Genomic DNA, 22,583 nt, shown 5'->3' on the forward strand with positions numbered 1-22,583 from the left:
TGTCCATGATGCGCTTGTGCCCTGGTGTGCACTGCATGTTTGCATGCCAGTCAGTAACAGGGTGGTACCCTGTGCCCTCCTGTCTGTGTCCCGACAGCTCAGCTCGGTGTGGGGGTGTCGTGGAAGTGGGTGCCCAGGTGCAGTTCTGCCAGGGTGGGGGCAGTGGCTCTGATGCAGTGTTGAAGTGTCTACGTGCTTGTCCTGTGCGTGTCTGGGCGCAGGGATCCGCTGGCTGCACGCTGGCCCAGGAGCCGCTGGGCTGGGGCGGGGCCCGGGCCCTCCTTCCCCTGGAGCAGCTAAGCCCTCAGGGCCCAAAGAGGAACCTACAGGACAAAGACCCAGGGCCAGGGCCGCCCGCTGGGGCTCGGGTTACAGCGGATCGGGTGGGCGCCGCCCCCTCCGCAGAGCTAGCGCAGCGGGGCTGCCCCGCCAAGACAGCCTCGCGGAGCAGCCGGTATCAGGCGGGCGGGCGGTTTATTTGGGGCCGGGGCGGGCGGCGAGGCCCGACGAACCCGAAGCAGCAGCGTGGCGTTGGGCACCAGGCCCGCGGCCTGCAGTGTGAGCGCGTCGTCGTTGTAGACTGTGGGCGGGAACGTACTGAAGATCTCGAAGGTGCTGGGCTCCACGGCCCTGGGGACAGGGAAGCACAGATCAGGTTGGGTCGTGGCGCTTGAGCCCCACTGCGGTCGCCATCCGTGCCCCGCGCCCACCTGGCCTGTGCGAGCAGGGCGCGAACATCGCCGACCCTGTCTTCCGGCCGCATCATCAGCAGGAAAGCCTGCTCGCCGTTCTCAGACTTGATGCGCAGCATGGAGAGCAGGGGCGCCGGCGACTCCGGAGACTCCCGGCTCCTGCGGACCCAGAGGTCGTCAGTGCTCCCCCGAGGAACTCAAGCCCAGCGTCCTCACCTTTCCACTCGGCCCTCACCTCGCACGCTCAGCAGCCAAGGCAGGCGTCTCCACCACGATCTCCTGGATCCGGACAGGCAATGGGCAGCAGTTCTGGAAAGCATTGATGAAGTGGACAGAGCCCTGGACCCTGCCAGAGTCAGGGCCTCCCCCAACCCCTACAGGGGACATCTCCCTGCCCAGGGATGGATGAGACCAGTGAGCCAAAAGGGGCCCAGTGTGTAAACTGGGGCCCAAGGAGAGGAAACAGAAGGGAAGCTTTGAGAGGTGGCTCCATCATTCCCTTATTCTAGTGGGGAAGACGTAATCCGACAGCGACCAGGCTGGATGCCTAACCCAGCATTTCCCTAGGGAAATGACACCTGAGCTGACTGAAGGATGAAGAGTTCTTAGAAATGGAAGGAGGGCGGGGGAAGGATATCCCAGATAGCATAGATGAGAGAAGGCTTCTGAGAAGAGGTGATATATTCGAGAGTCTGGAAAATCCCATGAACGGAGCCTGGTAGGCTACAGTCCATGGGGTCCCAAAGAGTCGGACACGACTGAGCGACTTCACTCTCTTTCTTAGTTCATGGGGATTAGGCTGGACTGGGAAGAAAGAAAAGGTAAAAGATGGGAAGAGGACCAGGAAGGAATGACAGGCTTTACCTAGGAACCACTGGAGGGTTTCAACAGGGAAGAGCCAAGATCCAATTTGCATTTTTAAAAGGGCACAGAGGCTGCTGGGGAAGGATGGCTGGCAGGGTGGGAGTGGAGGTGAGGTCAGTGAGGGGGCCACTGCAGTTGTCTGGGAGACACGGGAGCCTGGGCTAGGTTGGCAGGGACAGAAATGGAGAGAAGAGATGGATTTGGGAGCAGTTCTGGGGATCGACAGATCTGGCAGGACTTGGCCACGTGTGGTGAAGGCAGAGTCAGGGGTGGAAACGGGTTTGGTACCTTTCACGGGGAGAAGAGGACAGGGAGTGAGAAGAGGGAATGGCAAGTTCTGTGAAGCCCAGGAAGGTGTATTTCAGACTGAACCTCGAGGGGGTGACCTGGACTTGGGCTCACCCCCAACCTAGAGTCCCCTGACCTGCCCGTTCTTACAGCTCCTGCTCCCATATTGTGCCAGATGCTTTCTGGTCCCTACTCAGAGCCCTCAGCAGCTCCATCATTTCCAGGAGACAGTGGAACAGCTAGCTGTGAGGGGCCTGTCTCTCCATGCAGGCCATCCTGAGGGGCCCCCAAGCCTGAGCCTCCAGATTAACCACTGCTCTGGCCAGCTGGGTGAGGGTTGATGGCAACCACACACAGTAAGGCCCGGAGAGCCAGGGCTGGGCTCACCTGCAGGGTATCCCGGATCGGGCCCCGGATGTCAATCACCTCGCCTTGTCGGATCACAAATTTGGGGAGCCTGTTCAGAAACTTCTCGGCGGTCATCCTGGAGCCTGCAGGGAAGGCATCGGGGAACCTTGGTCGGGCGGGGACTGGAGTGATGGTGGAGGAGGCCCACCTGGAGCTTGTTGGGCACAGCATTCCCACCACCTGGCTCAGCCACAGGGCTGAGCTCACCTGAATGCTCTATGCTGTCCAAGGGTTTTCGAATCCTCTGCAGGCCTACCACGCGGCCCTCACCTGGGAATGGGTCCAGCCCATGCTCTGGGTAGACCTGACTGCGCAGGTCACTCACCTGGCAAGAAGGAAGGGAAACAGTGGCAGGCACAGCTCTTCAGCCCTGGGCTTCATCCCCACCCCTCCGTGCCCAGAGACCCCAGGAATAGGCCCGTGGGGTGGCCTGACACAATCCCCATTTTACAGATGAGGAAGCGGAGGCCCTGGGAGAGAGCAGGAGACCTGCCATTTGTGCAGCTCTCACCCACCTGATCCCTGCTCTCCCTGCAAGCTCCCCTCATCATGCCAGCTGGAGTCACAGTACTGACATCCCCCTCCCAGAGCAGGGGAGGGATGAGGGTGTTTAGGAGAGGCCAAAGCCTGGCTTGGCACGCACTGCCTCGAACACCCCCGGTCGTGACTCACGGTAGTTTCCAAGCCCGGCTGGCACGCGCTCCCTCACATGCTCACATTGTGGAACTAACACACCACCCTCGGGGGCACCGCCTCAGGTTGGTCCAGTCACCCTCATCTCACCGCCCACCACCCCCACAGCAGGGGGCTGGCTGCACCTCAAGTTCTTTAGTTCCAACATCTGCCTCCTCCCAAGGCACTGCCTTCCACCCCAACCAGGAGACGCCAGGAGCCCCTAGGGGAAGCCAGGTCGCTTTTGCATGGACTCTTCACTGTCCCCAGTTGGTCCGGGTGTCCTGGACGTGGTGGAGGAGGGTCCCAGGCAGCTGAAGGCTGTGCTTCGAGGCAGCCAGCAGGGGGCACTGCCTGCTGCTCAGCCACCAGCCTTCCCTGCTTCAGGCTGCTGCTGCTGCTGCTGCTAGAGCCCCAGGGGCCACCACAGCCTCCCAGCTCCCTTCCCAGGCTGGTTTCAGGCTCCCTCTCCTTCTGGAGAGGTCATCAGATGGTGGGGGGGGGTCCCCTGAAGTGGAGTAGCGCCTCTAGGTGAGGCCTGAGAAAGCAATCCCACCCCCCCTGCAAAATCCCCACACTGGGAGTGAGTGAGTGGATCTGGGATCAGCCCATCACCTTAAAGGGGACGCCATCAGGGTACAGCCGCTGGAGCTCTGAGGGGAAGAAGCCATCCAGTATGTCTCGGAGGCAGCGCTGTGGGGAGAGAGGTCGGATGAGGCCTGGGCTGGACCCTGTTTCCTGTCTAGATGGCAGGCTACGGGGCCGGGCTCCCTCTGTGGATCCTACTCTGGAAGTAGAGCCCCAGGGCTCGGGCAGGTAGGAGTGCTGCTGAAGGCTGCACATGAGCCTGGGGTGCTGGGGGAGAGCTGGGCCCATTTAATGGTGAGCAAGGGGTTGGCCACCGGAGCAGCTTGAGGGTGCTTGGGCCTGTCTCCCCATCCCTGTCACTCCTACCTGTGTGGAGGGATCGTGGAAGGGCCGGAAGGGCCCATTGAACATCACGATGCCATTCCGGTAGAGCCTCAGCGGGATGGGTTCAAGGGTCTGGTGCGGCACTCTGTCGGGCACTGGCATCACCTGGGTGTCGCTGTCCTCCACCAGCTCGCTGAGATCTTTCAGGCTGGCCAGCAGCCTGTCAAAGTCCACCTCGGGAGGAACCAACGAGTCCCCTGGCAAAGCGGATAGACACCCATAAGCCTCTCTTAGGGGCTGCTGTGTGTTCCGGGGCCCTGGCTTCCATGGCCCCTTCCCACGCTGGGCAGGGGACTTAGCATCTCTTTAAGTGACCCCCCTGGAGAGGGAGAAGGACAGCTGACCTAGATAATAATACTGGCTGTCTTTTAGTGAGCATCTGCTTTGTGCGAGGGGTTTACCATCTATTATCCTATTCTCTCTTCATGCCAACCCTATGCTGTAGGGACCATGAACATCCCCATTTTCCATATTAGGAAACGAAAGGCTAGAGGTTAAAGGCTGGCCTAGGGACACACGAGTAAGTGGTGGGAGCAGGACTCATCCCGGGTCAGACGTGCCAGGCACGGGGTTAGCAGCTGAAAGGCTCAGTGCTGAGTTCCCAACGGTCTGAGCTCAAATTCCAGCTCTTCCCCTCCTTCCTGCATCACCCTGGTCAAGTCATTTTACCGCTCTGCACCAGAGCATTCTCTTCTGGAAGGGGATGATGACAGTACCAGGAGGGTGTGAGGATCCAAGAGGACCATGTAAGGCTTCCAACGAGCATGTGTCTGTCAGCTACTGTTAACAAGTCCACCGCGCAGGAATGGGCTACGAGCCAGGGCTTATTTATCTCCATTTTACACATGAGGAAACAGGCCCACAGAGACGGAAAGTGACTTGCCCCAGGCCACTTGGTGAGTTAGAAGAAGTGGTTGACCTAAAATCTGTTTTTCCCACCCATCTGCACCATCAGGAGAGGGAGGCGAGGGTCAGGACAGCCACTGGACAGAATGGACATGGGACAGACCTTGGATTGGACATATGTTTCTTGAGTCACAGAGCCCTTTGACAAGCTGGCAGCTTTGGCCTCTGCTTCTCCATATAGCTGTTCCTAAGCTTCGTGGGGTGGTGGGGACAGTCAGGACAGGTGCCAGCGCAGAAAGGGGGACAGGGCAGCTGGGATGCTGGTGGGCGCAGGCCAGGAGCCTGTTCTCAGTCTTTGAAGGGATCTAGCCCCCAAGTCAGAGAAGGCAATGGCACTCCACTCCAGTACTCTTGCCTGGAAAATCCCATGGACAGAGGGGCCTGGTAGGCTGCAGTCCATGGGGTCTCTAAGAGTCGGACACGACTGAGCAACTTCACTTTCACTTTTCACTTTCATGCATTGGAGAAGGAAATGGCAACCCACTCCAGTATTCTTGCCTGGAGAATCCTAGGGACGGGGGAGCCTGGTGGGCTGCTGTCTTTGGGGTCACACAGAGTCGGACACGACTGAAGCGACTTAGCAGCAGCAGCAGCAGCCCCCAAGTAAGTCATCTACTAGGGTGGCAAGGCTACAAAATACTGATGACTGGGGACTTCCCTGGCAGTCCAGTGATTAAGACTCTGTGCTTCCAATACAGGGGGCACAAGTTCGATTCCTGCTAGGGAAACTGAGATCCCACATGCCTGCCACACGGTGCAGCCAAAAGCAAAAAAATGAAAACAAACACCGGTGGGGCTTTCTGGTCCTCCTTGGAAGTTGTTTTTCACCACGACAGCCAAGGTGCGGCAGGATGTGGGTCAGGATTCTGGGGACCCAGTTCCTTCCCCCACAGAGGTGCAGTTACTGTACCAGGGGAAGTACAGATGTGGGTGGCCCTATTTCCTGTTGCCTTTGTGGCTGCTGAAACGGTAGGCCCCAGCTGGCCTTCCCCTCTGCCTGTCTGCACCTTCTACTGCTGTAGGGGCTGCACCTGCCCCACCCTCTCCTAGGGTCCCCTGGGGTCCCTGAGACTCCCACGAAAAACTCACAGAACATCCTGGGTATCCCTGGTATGAGTCAGAACAACATCAAGACACTATTTTCCTTTAATAACTAACTACTTTCAGAACATCTCCGTAAACCTAAAAATAACAACAGAGCAGCTCATCACTTTCCACGCCTGCCCCTGTCCCTAGCTTCCTACAGATGGGAAAGCGAGGCCCAGGAAGTCACGTGACTTGGCCAGAGGCGGCCATGCAGAGCAGAGCCAAGAGGAGCCGCCTCCTGGGGCCTGGGCTCTTTCAGGGAGCTGTTGGGTCGGCAGGAAAGGCGCAGGCAGAAGGCCAGGGGAGGACGCCCAGAAGCCACAAAAGGGAAAGGGACAGTTTGCCAAGGAAATCTCTCCCAGCCAGGGTGGAGAAGTGAAAGCAGGGTGGGCTGGCAGGTATCAGATGCCACAGATCCGAAGTGAGACAAGGCACCCCCAGAGAAGGAAACGCAGCTCTGGACAAACCAGGGCCGAAAGAATAAGGCGGGAAGAGCCAGGCATCACCCTCTCGCAGCAGGGAGTGCTCAACAGAAGCCGGGGGCCCCCAGACCCCCAACAACCTGGCAGCCACGTCACATGGGATGAGGCAGGTCAGACAGAGGTCAAGTGGGGCACTTGCTCTCTGAGCTGCAGTTTCTCCAGGGAGTTGGGGGGAGATACTAGAACTCTCCATCCTTCCCACAAGATCCGGGGGTGAGCTGACTACATGCCAAGCACCGAGAGGCAGGCCTTCCTGCTTCCACTCTACAGATGAGGAGACTGGGCCCAAGGAGGCAACACGCCCCAGGTCACACCGTGTGCAGGGCCCAGGTGACCCTCGGCCTTTGTCCTCTGTGGCCACGCAGGCTGCCTCTCAGTGCTGGTTCTTCAGAATCTGCTTACGGGGCGGGGGGCGGGTTCCTTCCCAAGGAGGGGGCACAGTGCAGGGAGACCCTCATCCAACTTGTGAGGGCCCATGATTTTACTTCTGGAGGGGAGTGCTGAGGCTCGGAGATCGAGTCCACGCTCCCTGACCCTCGGGGCCCAGAGCCTCTGGGCCCCAGCTCTGCAGCCGCTGTCGGAAGGCTCTCCGGGCTCACGCTCTGGGGCCGTACGAGCAGGGCTACCACTTCCTAGCTGTGGGACCCTGGGCACGTGGGCCAGCGTCTCTGGGCCTCAGCTTCCTCTTCCACACAACGAGGACGATAACAGGCCGCACTTCACAGGGCTGCAGGGAGGCTCACGGGAAGTGCCTGGCAGACGGCCGCTGCTGTCACTCGCGCCCCTCCCTCTTGCTCACCTCAGGGTTCGGGGCGCCCTCTCACCACCTCTGAGGAGGCCCTTGTCAGGAGCCCCTCCCCTCACCCCGAGCCTAGGTCCCTGTTCCTCCTGGGTTTCTGGAACCCTCGGGCCCACTCTCGGTCCTTGTCACAGGTTGTTGTCATTTTGTCTGTCTTCCTGGCTACACCAGCAAGAGCATCCAGCCCTGAGCCTGGCCCAGAGAGCGTTGCTGAAGAAGCCCTGGACCCACTCCTCCACCCACCACCCCGCCATCCAGCAAGCGTGCCTGGAGCGGCCATGCTCTGCCCGCCCTGAGCAGCATGGTGGTGCCCACGCCCAGGGTTCTGCCCTCCTCAGGCTCAGACTTGAGCAAAGGAGACGGAGACAAACGGTGCCCGTGGCATGTGGTTAAGTGCCACCAATGGGGCCGCAGGGCCCATAGGCGGGTTAGACCCTGTGACTACGTGCAGGTTGAGTGGGGGGCCCACCCTTGTGGGAGGCCCAGCTGGCTGCCGTGAAATGCCAGCAGTGGCTGAGGCACCCTGGCAGGCCCGTCCCCAAGCACCCAGGCGAAGGCGGTTGAACAGGAAGCAAACCCACTGCTTCCACACACCTGCAAGCCAGGCCCTGCTCTGGGGACTTTGCCTACAGTTGCTCCGCTCTTCAGAGGAACCAGCAGGGAGAAAACAGGCCCCCAGAGCCTGGTTACCTCTGGCACCACAACCAGCCTGACTCAGCAGGGTCCGACTGCTCAGGCCACTCCTCTGAGCATCACGCTGCCCATCCCCCCTCATCCTGTGCAGGGGCTCCGACCACCCAGGCCAGGGCACCCAGGCCCTGCATGGGCATCTGCCCCTGGCCTTTGGGTCGAGCGAGCCCGTGCTGGCGCTCCGGAGCAGAGCAGGCCAGAGCAGTAAATGGACACAGTCCCTGGTCACTGACTGCGCATCGACCTGCAAGGATGCGCCACACACACTAGGGGCACGCGGGGCTCTCCATGGCCTGGGGAGGGGTGGTCAATCGTGCCATCTCCTCACTTCACAGGGCAGGATGTGGACTCAGAGGGGAAAGCGGTCTCCCCGCACAGGGTCTGATCTGACCCACGCCCCCCTCTTCAGCCAGGGCCTTTAAGGCTTTCACTCTAACGCAGGGCCCTTAACCATGTGCCCAGGCAGCTGCAGGGCGGCACCATGCCTGGCGCCAAGCAGGCGCTCCATGCACATTTGCTCGAGCAGGTGGGCTTTGAGCTGAGCTTCAAAGGAGTGGAGAAAAGGGGGCAGGGCACTTGCAGGGGAAGTGGTCACAGCACAGGCCTGAGCTGGTGGGAGGCGGCCAGCCTGCCTGAGGTCTAGGCCAACCCAGTTCCAGGGGCTCGAGGGCCACCTGGGGATGAGTGAAGCCGGTTGCAGCCCCACAGAGGAGGCAGGGTGGCTTCTGGAGCGGAGATGCAGGAGCCTAGGCTTGGGGAAAAGGGTTGGGGAGGTGAGGATGGTAGGAGGAAAGCAGGAACTGGACAAGGGGTTGGAGGACTGAAGTGCTCAGAGGGGTGGGGAGAAGGGAGTGAGGACTCAGAGTTGGCCGGAGCTCTCAGCCCTGAGGCGCAGCACCTGACTCGAAGGTGGTTAGGACCAGAGCTGAACGGTGCCTTTCATGTCTCTGCACACCCTGCAGCGCCTGGCACGGCCTCCACGCAGCTTACTGGTGGGAAGGGGAGAATGACCTGGCCCGGGGCCAAGCCCTTGCAAGGCTTCCTCTCAAGCCCCTGGGCCCTTCGTTGGCCTAATCAACTGTCCTCCCTAAGGCAAGAGTCCCAGGCTCTAGAAAGTTTGGATCAGCCTGTTTGCCTAATACAGATACCCCAGCTCACCTGTCAGCTGGCCTGCTGCCCCAGGGTCTGCGGGGGGTGGAAGCCAACAGCTGTTGTTGAGTCACTAAGTCGTATCTGACTCTTTTGTGACCCCCATGGACGGAAGCCCTCCAGGCTCCTCGGTCCATGGCATTTCCCCAAGCAAGAAGATGGGAGTAGGTTGCCATTTCCTTCTCCAGGGGATCAGACAGCCTAAGAAACAGGCCAGAGCAACAGGGCCAGCCAGAGACCAGCTTCAGGGACCCGAGGACCCTTGGGGCAGGGGCAAGCTAGCCCCTGGGGACAAGGCTGTGGGGAGAAGGGAAAAAGCTGGGGCAGTCCCTAGAGAAAAAGCTGCTAGAAATGAGAAACATGTTGTTCCTCTGGCAGGAGAGCTAAACTGAGGCCCCTCCCTGCTGAAGAATCGAACGGCAGAAGAAAGACGGAGAGCTCGCGGTCGGGTGGCTTTCCCAAGTGACTTCAGAGCGGCGTACTCTGAGCAAAAACAAACAACGCAGGGGAGGTGGGGCTGCTCTCTCTTTGAGGGAAGAGGCTGGAATCCACAGAGCCAGGTCCAGAAACTGGCTGTCTGGTCTGACCTCTTCCCCAAAGGAGCAGGGAGGCCCCACTGCCCAGGAGGACGTCTGGCCTCCCACAAGTCAGCAGGGCCACACGAGGCCTGAGCCGGCACACCACGCGGGGTGGGGTGGGGTGGGGGGTGTGTGTACGCGCGCGAAGTGCTGGCAGGCCTTTGGTCCTAGACCCCAGGGAGGGACATTCTTACAGCTTCTGGCAGTTGCCTGCCAGGTCTCGCCTTTCATCGGGGCAGAGGTCCTTGGAGACACTGAGCACTCTGCACAGGGTTCAGCTCCTGGCACGGCCTGAGCGCCATACAGTCCCCCAGCTTTGCCATGTCCCAAAAGGACTGGGCATCTTCCCCACAGCCCTGCTCCCCAGGGTACCCCCAGGTTCCTCCCACCCTCTCCCTGATGTACAGTCATCGTCAAGACCAGGGATTCTCTTCCTAAATCTCTCTGCTCTGCCCCTCCTCACCAGCCCCACCCATATGCTGGGCATCATATTATCTTCTACCCTGGATGACTGTAACCACCTCCCAATGGGCTCTCAGCCTTAAGTCTTGCCCTTTCCCTCAACAGTCTTCAGACTTAAGTGCCTCTGTTTTCTTATCTGTAAAATGGAATCATTCCTGGCCCATGTCAAGGCTACTTATAAAAATGCCTTAAGTTAGTAATGTGGTACAAATGGGAAATGATACTTTTGCAAAAAGGGTGAGGGGGTTGTGCCCCGAGACTTAGGGGGATCTGCTCAAAGTGCAGAAGGTGGGACTCTCAGGTTTTCAGCCTGGGTTTTTACCCAGCAGGAAACTTATGAAATTAGGACAGGGTAGGTGCCTTCCAGATGGTCCCGAGGGCCAACCCCACGCTCCCACGAGACTGCCACTGCCTTCTGATGGCGGAAAACAATGAGAGCTCCCATTTGTGGACTGACAACCTGCAAGGTCAGTGCCAGATGCTGTGTCCAACTCACGGCTCCTAATTAACTCCACAGGGAAGAATGAAAGTGAAAGTCGCTCAGTCATGTCTGACTCTTTGCGACCCCATGGACTGTAGCCCGCCAGGCTCCTCTGTCCATGGGATTTCCCAGGCAAGAATGCTGGAGTGGGTAGCAGTTCCCTACCCCAGCCCCATCTACTGATGAGGAACTGGAGGCTCAGAGAATGGAACTTGAGTATCCAAATCACACCGGGGCTAGGTGGGAGGGCGGAGATGAGAACCCACCTCACATTCTGGTCACACCCAGGATAAGTGTGACCAACTCCACAACCTGGAGAACTACCTTCCAGGCAATGATGGAAGAATGGACCCAGCTTTCAGAACCCAGCCAGTTCAGTGGCCCCAAATCTCTGGAGTGCATCCCTCTGGATATTAGCGGTAGAGTTAAAAAGCGGTGGCGTTCCACAGAAGTGGGTGGATTCCAATGGTTTGCTACAGATGAACCTGGAGAGGCAGTCTAAAGAGGTGGCTGAGCCCTGGACTGAGAGGCGGCTTCCAAAGGATGGGGAATCGCTTCTAAGGGCCACAGCTTTTGAATGGGTGACATTTTGTAAACTATAGTGCCTGAGACAAGGGAGGTCTTGTTAACATTTTGCATCTCTGGGTCCCTGGAGCCTTTAGCAACTTGAGCAAGCAGAGTCCGGGGTTAGGTGGTCAGTGTTGGAGGCTGGGGCCTCTCTCTCCTGCCCCCGTGACAGCAGCAAGGCAGAGGAGCGGGGGCGCGAATGAGCTGGTGTCCCAACAGCTGCGGGCCATCCAGAGCTGTTGGAGTTTCCTTTGCAGGAGGGGCCAGGGTGGACCCCAACTCTACCTGGCTTCCAGAACTTCTTGGCCGTCATCCAGTCCTTCTCGCCATCCTCCGAGTCCTCCTGGTCCATGGGCTCACCCACCCACTGCAGCCCGTAGTCACCGAGGAACCGCTGGGAGGAGAGAAGCCGGAGGCATCAGGGGGCGCTCACTGTCAGCTCAGCCCCTTCCCAGGGAACTGGTGGCATCATGCAGCCCCCCACTTCAGGTCTTGGCCAATGGGGCCGTGGGGTTATGGGGCCAGGCCTCTGGGCCACTTCCTCGCTGTGGCCTTGGGAGGCCCCTTCTCCTAGAGCCTGAGGCTTCTCCTTGTAAAATGGGAGTTGTCAGACGAAGCTTGTGAAGATGACTGACGTGTATGTCCTTAGCACAGACCCCGGCACAAGTAGGAACTCGCTGAAGGCAGCCATGATGGCTGCGGGAGGCCGTGTGGGTCTGGCCCGAGTGGGAGGAGGGGCAGGAACGCCTCGCTCTGCGGGCTCAGAGGTATGCCCACCCACGTGTGGCCTCTCCAGGGCTGGCCTCACAATCCTTTGCCACAGGAGGGCTTCTGAGTCGTCCATACTTCCTGGTGCTGCTTCCTCATCCCCACGCCCTTCCTCCACCCACTCCCGCTGGGCCTCCAGCTCCACAGCTCACTGCAACTCCTTGCAGGCGGCCACCTGCCCAGTGCCTAACCCAGCAGGCACACTTCTGTGCTCATCTCTTGCAACACGTTCCTTTTCAGTTTCAGATTTCTAGCCACTTAAAAGACCTCCCACAGGCATCTCGGACTCAAAATGAACTGGCCCAAACAGTCAAGATTCCCAAACGTCGTTCCCTCAGCCTCCTGGTCTCGGTCAGTGGCGCTGGCTTCCTCCATCACCTGATCCTCTCCCTGCCCACCCCCAGGACCCCCCAGGCCTGTGGCACCCGTGCCACAGCAGACTTGAGTCCTGCACCCGCTCTGCTTCCTCTCCCCTGGGCCAAGCCACAGCCCTCTTCCTCCCGGACTGCCAAACTGCTCGTCTGCCTGCCTTCCCCGGCCCACTCCTCCACCTCAAACCTGCCTACGGTTTCCACACTCCGGGATCCTGTTCCCCACTGCGCCTGGCTCCGGGATGTGGTCCCTGTGGCCTCTCCCCCTTCTCCCTTTCGCTCCCCACAGCTCCCAGCCACAAGCCCAAGACATGGCAGGAGGAAGTGGAAGCTTTCCTCTCTTTGGCTTGGATCCTCTTTTCCCTGACACCTCACCTCATCCTCTGTATCTCTTGCCCAACGTCACCCCTCAGAGTGGCCCAAATCCCAGCTAGTCTCTGTTGCGTCACCCCTTGAACTATTTCAGCGTATTCTGTACTTGTGGCTCTTCCTACATACTTGTATATGTGTCTGTCCCCTCTAGACTATCAGCCCCACGAGGGCAGGGCACATAGGAAAGACTTTGGATGAGTTTCCTAAATTAAGGGAGCAACAGATGCATGAACAGTGTGAAGGTGGGAGCCCCAGTGTCCTCTGCCCTGGGTGGGCAGCCCTCGGCCCTGTGGTGGCGGCTCAGCGAAGCTGCATGGCTGTGGGCAGTATCCCAGCGGACTTCTCAGGGAGCAGCTGTGCGCCCACAGCCTCAGGTAGGAAGAGGCCTGGGCGCCAAGGGCCCTCAGCTGCAGCAGCGGCTTGGGAGTTTGCATCTGTGCTCTTAGGTTGGGGCTTTGGAGAGCAACTCTGTGGAGCGGAGACCTCAGGAAGAGCTTCTGACAGGGCTGGTGAGGGAGTTGGGGCGTGGGGGGCAGCACTGAGGAAGCATGTGTGCCCAGGACCCTCCTTGGAACCTAGGGTCCCTCCGGTTCAAGCCTTGCTATATGAAAGGGGGCAAGACAGGTGACCCTGGGTGAGTGCAATGCTACCTCCAGAGGCAGGGAGCGGCTCTGAGCGACACGGCACGCACACACGGCCAGGCCCCACCCAACAGGGGAAAAGCGTCCTTCCCTCCCTCCCTCGTGGAGTCTGTGGTCCCCCAGAGAAGAAGAGGTGTGGTTCTAAGAAAGCCCAGGAGGGAGAACCTGCCCAGGTCAGAGTTCAAGGGGGTCCCCTAGGGAAGGGCCCCCGGCCTCAACCTGACACTTTGAGAGGATGAGTGAAAACTCACCAGGGGTAGGTGGGAAAACCCATTTCAGGTGGAAGGGACGGCACTGGACCAAGGTCCTGAGGTGGGAAAGGACTTGACAGACCCACAGAACCTGAGGCAGGTCCCCGCCGTGGCCGGAGGAGAGTGGGTGAGACGAAACTGAGGAAGCGGGGAGGGGCCCTGTGTGGGGTGTGCGCTGAGGAGACCCCAGAGAAGCGGGCTCTGACCCTGGCTCTGGGGGCAGACAGCTGTGGGCACGCCACCTCCCTCACCTCCATCTCCCCAACCTGCCGCTGCAGCTTCGCACACACCGTCTCCAGCTCCTCCTGCCGCTGCAGGCTCACCTTGCCTGGGGAGGTAGGGGGGAGACGGGAGGGGTTCCACGGCCCCTGCACCTAGGCTGCCAGGCTGCTCGCTTCTGGCTTTGACCAGAGCTTTGGCCCGAGGCTTACCTGGAGAAGCTGCCCCTCTGAAAACTCAAGGGATTCCCCTGAGAGTCACCTCTTGGCCCCTTCCCCTGACCTTGAAGAGGGGACACCCGGGCTCTCAGGAGGTCACCAACCTCCATCCCCCCACCCCCCTCCCTCAGAGCAAGGCTCCTGCGGGCGGCATTTCCTCCAGGCTTTTCTGTACTCAGGGCTGGGCTAGGGCTGTGCCCCAGGGGACTCGGTCCCACACAGAAGGGCACCGTCCTGGGTGTCACTGCTCCTCTCTGGGCTCCGTTGTCCAGACCACTCCCCCCCATACACACACATGGGACTCAGCCAGATGCTCTGGAGCCCTGATGCCCAGGGGTCACTAGCCCCAGGGGAGGTGCAGGGGTGAGCTGGCCAGCCCGCAGAGAGGGCCTCTTACCCTGGTGCTTCTCGAGAGTCTCCACCATCTCCTCCAGGGCCTGTATCTTCCGAGTCTGCAGCAGGGAGGTGGGAGGGGAGCGGGCCTGGTGGCTTCCAGAGCCCACAGCCCTTCTGGATGGGAAGAGCCTGCTTGAAGCCCCTGTCCCACCCTGGGTGCAGCCACCACTCCTGTACCTCAGATGAGCCCTTTTGTGGCTCCACCAAGGTGGGGGAAGGGTGTGGGGCACCCCCAAGTGCCCAGCATTAAGCAGCCACTGCTGCCACCCAACCTGAGGGTGAAGGCCTAGCTCGGAGGTGAAGACCTTGAGGCTCTGTGCTCAGGTCACAGGGACCCACATCAGTCCCAGGCCAGACATGGCCCCCAAGGTGGGAGGTCTGGTCAGGGAGATGGTTCGAAAACCCATCATCTCTGGCCTACTGCAAGAGTAGCCTCACTGGCCTCCCCAGCCCGGGCCCTTCCACCCCTCCGACCAGACCCTGGCCCTCTGCCCACTGGGGGCCCACCTTGGACAGTATCTCATCAGTCTGGGCCTTCACCTGCCGTTCCAGATCCCGCAGTTTCCGTGTCAGGGTGGCCACCAGCTCCGAGTCATTGTACACAGGGACTGCCAACCAGACAAGGTCCTCAAACCCAGCCTAGAGCTGAGGCTGATGGGGTGGGGGTCCAGGGGAGGGGGGAGAGATCCCCAAACGTGGAAAGAGGCGTGCTAACAGCAGCTGCAACCTATACTATAGCCTGCCAGGCTCCTCTGTCCATGGGATTCTCCAGGCAAGAATACAGGAGTGGGTTACCATGCCCTTCTCCAGGGGATCTTCCCAACCCAGGGATGAAACCAGGGTCTCCTGCATTGCAGACAGATTCTTTACCTTTGGAGCCACCAGGGAAGCCCCTAGACAATGGGGACTATTCTAAACACTTCATGTGTCAGCTTTTCTGAGGAAATGAACTGCTTTGGGAATCTGAGGCACAGAGATTCAGTAATGCACTCAAGACATACAAAGAAGTGGTACAACATCCAGGTCACATTACAAACAGTGTCGAAAAGTTCACCCTCAGCTGAATCACATGTCTAATCTCACCCCTAATTCACAGGCAGTACAGTGGACAGAGGAGCAAGTTAACGGCACGGGGACAAATCACAATGGGGCCCATCCTGCAGGGCAGGTGGCCTGGACTCTTCAAAAAGCATCATTGTTTAAAAGAGGCAGGGACTCTGCTCTGCAGAAGTACAACAGTAAGACGCATGACACGACTCTCACGTAGAACCCAAATCAGTGAAAAAAGCTGTGGGAGGAATTTTGGAACACGGGGATGTCAGGTACTGAGTTGTTCACATTCCGAGATGTTATCACAGCATCGTGGTTACGTATTTCCTTCTTCCTAGAAGACGCACAGGGAAGTGCTTAGAGCTGAACTGTCACGGTATCTGTGACTGATTTCCAAATGGTTCATCAAAAAAAATACACTTGTGTTCCTCCAGACGTGTATAAGGAGAGAAAGCAAGCACAGCAAAATGTCACTTATTACCGAATACAGAGGGGGATGTGTGAGCATCTGCTGAACTATTTCAACTTTTTTGTTGGCTGACAATGTTTTAAATTAGGGACTTCCCTGGTGGCCCCGTGGTTAAGAATCTGCCTTGCAATGCAGGGGACATGGGTTTGATCCCTGGTCAGGGAACTAAGATCCCACGTGCCATAGTACAACTAAGCCCACAGGCCGCAACTACGGAGCCCTAGGTGCCAGCCACAGCCTGCCCTGGGGCTTGAACAGACCTGAGCTAAGGGCAGGGCCCATGTGCGGCTTCATGCCAAGCCAAGCTCTGAACAGGTCTGGGGTGCAGGCACGTGCCCACAGTCAGCCAGGAGCAGAAGCAGCTGCCTCTGACCCAGCAGGCAGGAGGCGAGGCCATACCTCTCACGGCCTCTCTCACTGGGGCCTTTCCTGATGCCAGGGACTCAGACCCCTTTGGGCGTCTGCACTCACCTTGCCTACTCACAGGGGCACCTATGCCACCATAGCAGGAAGGGACAGAGATCCTTTCTTCTGAGCCATGAGCGCCATTCAGCATGTCCACCTCATCTTCTGCAGACAGGGATGCCCAGGTCACCGCTCTGCGGCTGAGGCCCTGGGCCCTGGCCGAGATGAAACAGCCTGTACTCTGTCCCTCTCCCCCTTCCCACTCCCCGCGTATGAAGAGAGAAAACTTGGGGTGCTGGAGAGCAAGGATCCAACCAGAACAGGCCTCTTGTTCTCCCAGCCCAGCTCCTGGGGGGCCCTGAGGGGCCAAAGCCTGCATCAGAGTTGGGGCTAGAGTGCTGTTGGGATGCAAAGGTCTGAGCCTGCAGGAGGCAAGGCAGCCATATGCAGACTGGGCTTCAAGGAGAAAAGGCTGTAATGGGCTGGAGGCGGCTGTCATGGGCGGGGGAGGCGGGTGGGGGTCTGGCGCCCTCAGAGCCCACCCCACAGTGAGCAGAGGGATTCCAACGTTAGTCAGGACATCCCTGTTCAGGGTGTGGAGTCTCCTAACCCGAGGGCCGCGGGCAGCACTGTCGCAGGCCAGCCACCCCGACTGACAAGGCAGTTCACCGTGCTCTTTCTCTCCATCCGCCCAAACGCAAGGAGGCGAGGAGGGCCCGTGGGCCAGAGCCCACACTTACCATTTCCGTAGATTTTTATCCCCCGCCTCCTGGGAACGGGCAGGAAGGAGAAGGAAGACAGACAAGTTGAGACCCCCTGGACTGCCATGGCGAGGTGGGGGGGGCTTTGGCACCAGGTCCCCCCTCGCCAAGCCTAAAAAAGATGCCTCGTGAGGACACCCACCCCCAATCCCATCCTGGCCAGGGGGTGAGCCAAGGCACAGGCGTCAGGGTATCTGACTCCTCCCGACGGAGACAGATGGGCAACAGCTGAAGGGCAGAGCCTTGGGGAGAGGACCACAAGAGCGCCCCAGCCCAGGAGCCCAGCCCCAGCTCTGCTCTGAAATGGCTGCAGGACCCCAGGCCTGTCACTTAACCTCTCTGGACCCCCTTGGCCATGACACGGATGACTCAAAGTGGGGTTCAGAAGAACAAGGAGAGGGGTAAAAAAAAAATGCTTTGCAAAGATGAAAGCGACAGAATGATGACTAGGCTTCCCTTCACTGAGAGCCCAGCATGTACCGTGGCCAGGCCCAGAAGGGCTGGGCCATCAGCGTCTGCAGAACTAATTCATGAACAACGAATAAGTGGAAGAGCTACCCCACAGCCCACACCTCACTGGAGGGTGTGCTCAGACACACGGACAGCCTCCCAGAAGACGGGGCGAGAAAGAAGAGGTGGCCAGGGAAAGATACACCACTTCCTACTGCTTCCCCAAGACGCTAGGAGTCAATCTCTGAGTTCATGGGAGGGGCCAGGAGGAGGCAGGGGCATGGACACAAAGATTCCAGGAGGCTGGCTCCTTACCCAGGATTCACAGGCTCCGACTGTAGAGGCACTCTCCGGGTCTTGCCAAGGGAGGCCAAAGGTGAGCTCATATTTCTACTTCTAGACTCTAGCCATCGGGAACCCCCTGAGAAGAAAGAAGTCAGCCCTTGGGGACAGTCACTGAGGACCAGGGAGCAGCCTGAAACCTGCCCTTCCCTGCCTACTTTTCCGAGGAGAGGGCACTGTCCAGGGGACGGTGCCCCTCATGTCTTCCCACAGCCCCTGCAGAAGTTTCTGGAGGCAACCTGGCCTCAGGATCCCATGCTTGATGCCCACCTGCTCCGCTGGATATCTAGCTCTCTGCTCTGCTCCTGGAGGCCTCTGGCCTAGCAGTACCCGAGAAATGGGCAATGGGGTGTGATGGGGGCAGAGGCTGGCCACTCAACCAGGACTTCCGCAGACCTCCATCCCGGGCACAAGACCACCCAGGTGGCCAGGGGCTTTTGTCCATCTCTCAAGGACCTGGTCCTCACAAAGTTGCTCATCACAAAGCCCGGGTGTCCCTCCCCTCCTACTGGAACCAGGTGCCACCTCCAACATCTCAGAGCCAGAGAGGGGCAACCCCAAGGCAGGGTTCTACCAAGACACTGCACGTGGCAGGAAGTCAAGAGCCAGGCTCTGGACAGGTTCCAGCACCAGTATAGCCTGCGCCTCACTTTCCTGTAGCATAAAGTGGGGATGGTAACAGTATCAGCCAGGCAGGGGTAACACACTTAAATCACCTAGCCCAGGGCCACACGCAAAGGAATTACTTAAAAATGTAACTTGTGACTGCTGATGTTATTAGCACACAGAAGGCCCTCATAAATGTTTGTTTCCCTTCCTTTCCTCTTCCCTCAGGAAAGATGAATGAACATCAGGGATGCAATTAAAGGTCACTATTCAGTGAATTAAGTGTATCATGTGGCCAATATCTAGACATCTTGGTCAGACGACCTCCACTAGATCCTGAGTCAAGTCTTTAGCTCCACTTTGGAAATGCGTGGCCCTGGCCTTCCCCCCGCATTTTCCCGTGAAGCAGGGACGGGGACCTGCATCACCAGGAGGCAGCTTCCTTGGTCCTGATTCTGGAGTTTGGGACTCATGCCCCGCCCTCACTCAAAGGTGCCCTCCAAGGACCAGGCCCAGAGTCTCCTCACCCCATCACCCAGCATCCAGCCTCCCCAATCTGCCCCCAGCCTACCTGCTGCTAAGTCACTTCAGTCGTGTCCGACTCTGTGCGACCCATAGACGGCAGCCCACCAGGCTCCCCCGTCCCTGGGACTCTCCAGGCAAGAACACTGGAGTGGGTTGCCATTTCCTTCTCCAATGCAAGAAAGTGAAAAGTGAAAGTGAAGTCGCTCAGTCGTGTCCGACTCTTAGCGACCCCATGGACTGCAGCGCACCAGGCTCCTCTGTCCATGGGATTTTCCAGGCAAGAGTACTGGAGTGGGGTGCCATTGGTTCCTGCCATCTCGCTCAGGCATCCTCGCGGTTTGTGTGGCCAAGTGTGATAGCCCCTGTGGCTCCCTGCACCAGTCTCCACACACCGCCAGAGGGATCTTCTTACACACAAAGCTGACAGGTCGCTTCCCTGCTAAATACTCCCAATGGCTCCTTCTCACCCACAGGAAAAAAAAAAATCAAAATTCCAGACTTCCTTGCTGGGAGCTGACTGTGGCACAAATCATGAACTCCTTATTGCAAAATTCAGACTTAAGTTGAAGAAACTAAGGAAAACCACTAGACCATTCAGGTATGACCTAAATCAAATCCCTTATGATTATTCAGTGGAAGTGACAAACAGATTCAAGGGACTAGATCTGATAGACAGAGTGCCTGAAGAACTATGGATGGAGGTTTGTGACACTGTACAGGAGGCAGTGATCAAGACCATCCCCAAGAAAAAGAAATGATAAAAGGCAAAATGGTTGTCTGAGCAGGTCTTACAAATAGCTGAGAAAAGAAGAGAAGTGAAAGGCAAAGGAGAAAAGGAAAGATATACCCATGTGAATGCAGAGTTCCAAAGAACAGCAAGGAGAGATAAGAAAGCCTTCTTCAGTGATCAATGCAAAGAAATAGAGGAAAACAATAGAATGGGAAAGAAAGACTAGAGATTTCTTCAAGAAAATTAGAGATACCAAGGGAACATTTCATGCAAAGATGGGCACAATAAAGGACAGAAATGGTATGGACCTAACAGAAGCAGAAGATATTAAGAAGAGATGGCAAGAATACACAGAAGAACTATACAAAAAATATCTACATGACCCAAATAACCACAATGATGTGATCCCTCACCTAGAGCCAGACATCTAGGAATGCGAAGTCAACTGGGCCTTAGGACGAATCACTATGAACAAAGCTAGCGGAGGTGATGGAATTCCAGTTGAGCTATTTCAAATCTTAAAACATGATGCTGTGAAAGTGCTGCACTCAATATGCCAGCAAATTTGGAAAACTCAGCAGTGGCCACAGGACTGGAAAAGGTCAGTTTTCATTCCAATCCCAAAGAAAGGCAATGCCAAAGAATGCTCAAACTACCGCCACAACTGCACTCATCTCACACACTAGTAAAGTAATGCTCAAAATTCTCCAAGCCAGGCTTCAACAGTACGTGAACCCTGAACTTCCAGTTGTTCAAGCTGGTTTTAGAAAAGGCAGAGGAACCAGAGATCAAGTTGCCAACATCTGTTGGATCACCGAAAAAGCAAGAGAGTTCCAGAAAAACATCTACTTCTGTTTTATTGGCTATGCCAAAGCCTTTGACTGTGTGGATCACAACAAACTGTGGGAAATTCTTCAAGAGATGGAAGTACCAGACCACCTTACCTACCTCCTGAGAAATCTGTATGCAGGTCAAGAAGCAACAGTTAGAACTGGACATGGAACAACAGACTGGTTCCAAATTGGGAAAGGAGTAGTCAAGGCTGTATATTGTCACCCTGTTTATTTAACTTATAGGCAGAGTACATCATGTGAAATGCCAGGCTGGATGAAGCACAAGCTGGAATCAAGATTGCCAGGAGAAATACCAATAACCTCAGATATGCAGATGACACCACCCTTATGGCAGAAAGCAAAGAACTAAAGAGCCTCTTAATGAAAGTGAAAGATGAGAGTGAAAAAGTTGGCTTAAAACTCAACATTCAGAAAACCAAGATCATGGCCTCTGGTCACATCACTTCATGGCAAATAGATGGGGAAACAATGGAAACAGTGAGAGACTTTATTTTTGGGGGCTCCAAAATCACTGCAGATGGTGACTGCAGCCATGAAATTAAAAGACTCTTGCTCCTTGGAAGAAAAGCTATGACCAAACTAGACAGCATATTCAAAAGCAGAGACGTTACTTTGCCAACAAAGGTCCGTCTAGTCAAGGCTATGGTTTTTCCAGTGGTCATGTATGGATGTGAGAGTTGGACTGTGAAGAAAGCTGACCGCCAAAGAATTGATGCTTTTGAAGTGTGGTGTTGGAGAACTCTTGAGAGTCCCTTGGACTGCAAGGAGATACAACCAGTCCATTCTGAAGGAGATCAGCCCTGGGATTTCTTTGGAAGGAATGCTGCTAAAGCTGAAATTCCAGTACTTTGGCCACCTCGTGCGAAGAGCTGACTCACTGGAAAAGATTCTGATGCTGGGAGGGATTGGGGGCAGGAGGAAAAGGGGACGACAGAGGATGAGATGGCTGGATGGCATCACCAACTAGATGTTTGTGAGTTTGAGTGAACTCCGGGAGTTGGTGATAGACAGGGAGGCCTGGCGTGCTGCGATGCATGGGGTCGCAAAGAGTCGGACATGACTGAGCAACTGAACTGAACTGATCCAAACAAAAAATTTCCCTCCTTTTTCCCCTCTAATCCCATCAGTTCCGGAATCCTGCAGGGTAAACCCTGCACCTTTCTCACACACAGCTCCTCCTCCCGTGGCGCCGTTGGCCATCCTAGAGGGACTCTCACTGCCCTTCTTTGGGGCTGTCACAATGGCCCCAAACCGACTTCCCTGCTTCCAATCTCACTCCAAGCCAATCCAACACACCTTCTCCAGATCAATTTTCCCGTGTGATCATAGGAGACCCCTGAGGACAACGACTATTCCTTTCCTTCCGCCTGGGGACTTCTTGAGCGAAGAAGGGCTGTGTCTCCTCCCTCAGATTGGGAACCCTGGGGACAAAGCCACGTCTATTCCCTTCACTTTGGGTTTTTTCTGGGGTGGCGCGGGGGGGGAATGATGGGGCGGGGAGACTGTGTCTTCCTCCTCAAGCCGGAGGCGGCTAAAGGTTAGACTGCCTGCCTCTTCAGACTCAAGCTTTGAGAGTCAAATTGGTCTTCCAACAGGTTCCAGTGCTCTCCAGCGCGGACACGGGCCAGCAGGCTGCACACCTTCATTCCCTAAATCTCAGCTGGAAGCGCTCACCACGCGACTTCTACCACGAGACCCTCCCTGGAAGTCGTCAACCCTCTGCCTCCGCCCATAGCCGTGGTAGGCGGCGGCCTGAATCTGCTCCCAGGCGCGGGGAGTCTACTGGAGGGGCCGGGATGTGGGGCTCGCATGTCCTCGAGGCTCTCGCGGTGAGGGCCCCAGCCTATGTGAGAAGGACTCCACGAGCAGAAAGGTCTGGGGCCTTTCTGTAACTCACCACGCAGGCCGCAGAACCACCCGCGGCGCCGCCATCTTGTTGTCACACGGTTTCCCAGGCGACCAGGACCCGTGTGCTTCTCATTGGCTAATGCATGAGGGGTCCCTGAGCAACCAGGAGGCAGCGGAGGCGGGTACAGCTGTCTCTACTCGAATTCTATTG

General features: G+C 57.4%; 1 protein-coding gene across 6 annotated transcripts; it reads right to left on the reverse strand.

Moving 5' to 3' along the window:
• Positions 1–327: 327 nt before the first annotated feature.
• Positions 328–22,492, reverse strand: UBXN11 (UBX domain protein 11). 6 transcript variants are annotated; one of them, XM_070383235.1, is made up of 15 exons: positions 22,422–22,492; positions 17,783–17,888; positions 16,997–17,025; positions 16,323–16,421; positions 14,873–14,940; positions 14,334–14,388; positions 13,751–13,827; positions 11,382–11,490; positions 3,879–4,093; positions 3,540–3,617; positions 2,460–2,577; positions 2,232–2,335; positions 928–1,001; positions 711–851; positions 335–630 (listed from the first exon to the last, which is right to left on the reverse strand). In XM_070383235.1, exons 2-15 carry the CDS (start codon positions 17,851–17,853, stop codon positions 408–410), a joined length of 1,461 nt encoding a protein of 486 aa, XP_070239336.1. In that variant the 5' UTR covers positions 17,854–17,888; positions 22,422–22,492; the 3' UTR covers positions 335–407. The 6 variants fall into 6 exon arrangements, with proteins under 6 accessions (XP_070239341.1, XP_070239336.1, XP_070239339.1 ...); XM_070383238.1 differs by having other exon boundaries at positions 339–630; positions 2,523–2,577; positions 14,840–14,940; XM_070383233.1 differs by having other exon boundaries at positions 347–630; positions 928–971; positions 14,840–14,940.
• Between the last annotated feature and the right edge of the window lie 91 nt (positions 22,493–22,583).

This window comes from Bos mutus, chromosome 2 (assembly GCF_027580195.1).
Source record: "Bos mutus isolate GX-2022 chromosome 2, NWIPB_WYAK_1.1, whole genome shotgun sequence".
Lineage (NCBI taxonomy): Eukaryota > Metazoa > Chordata > Mammalia > Artiodactyla > Bovidae > Bos > Bos mutus.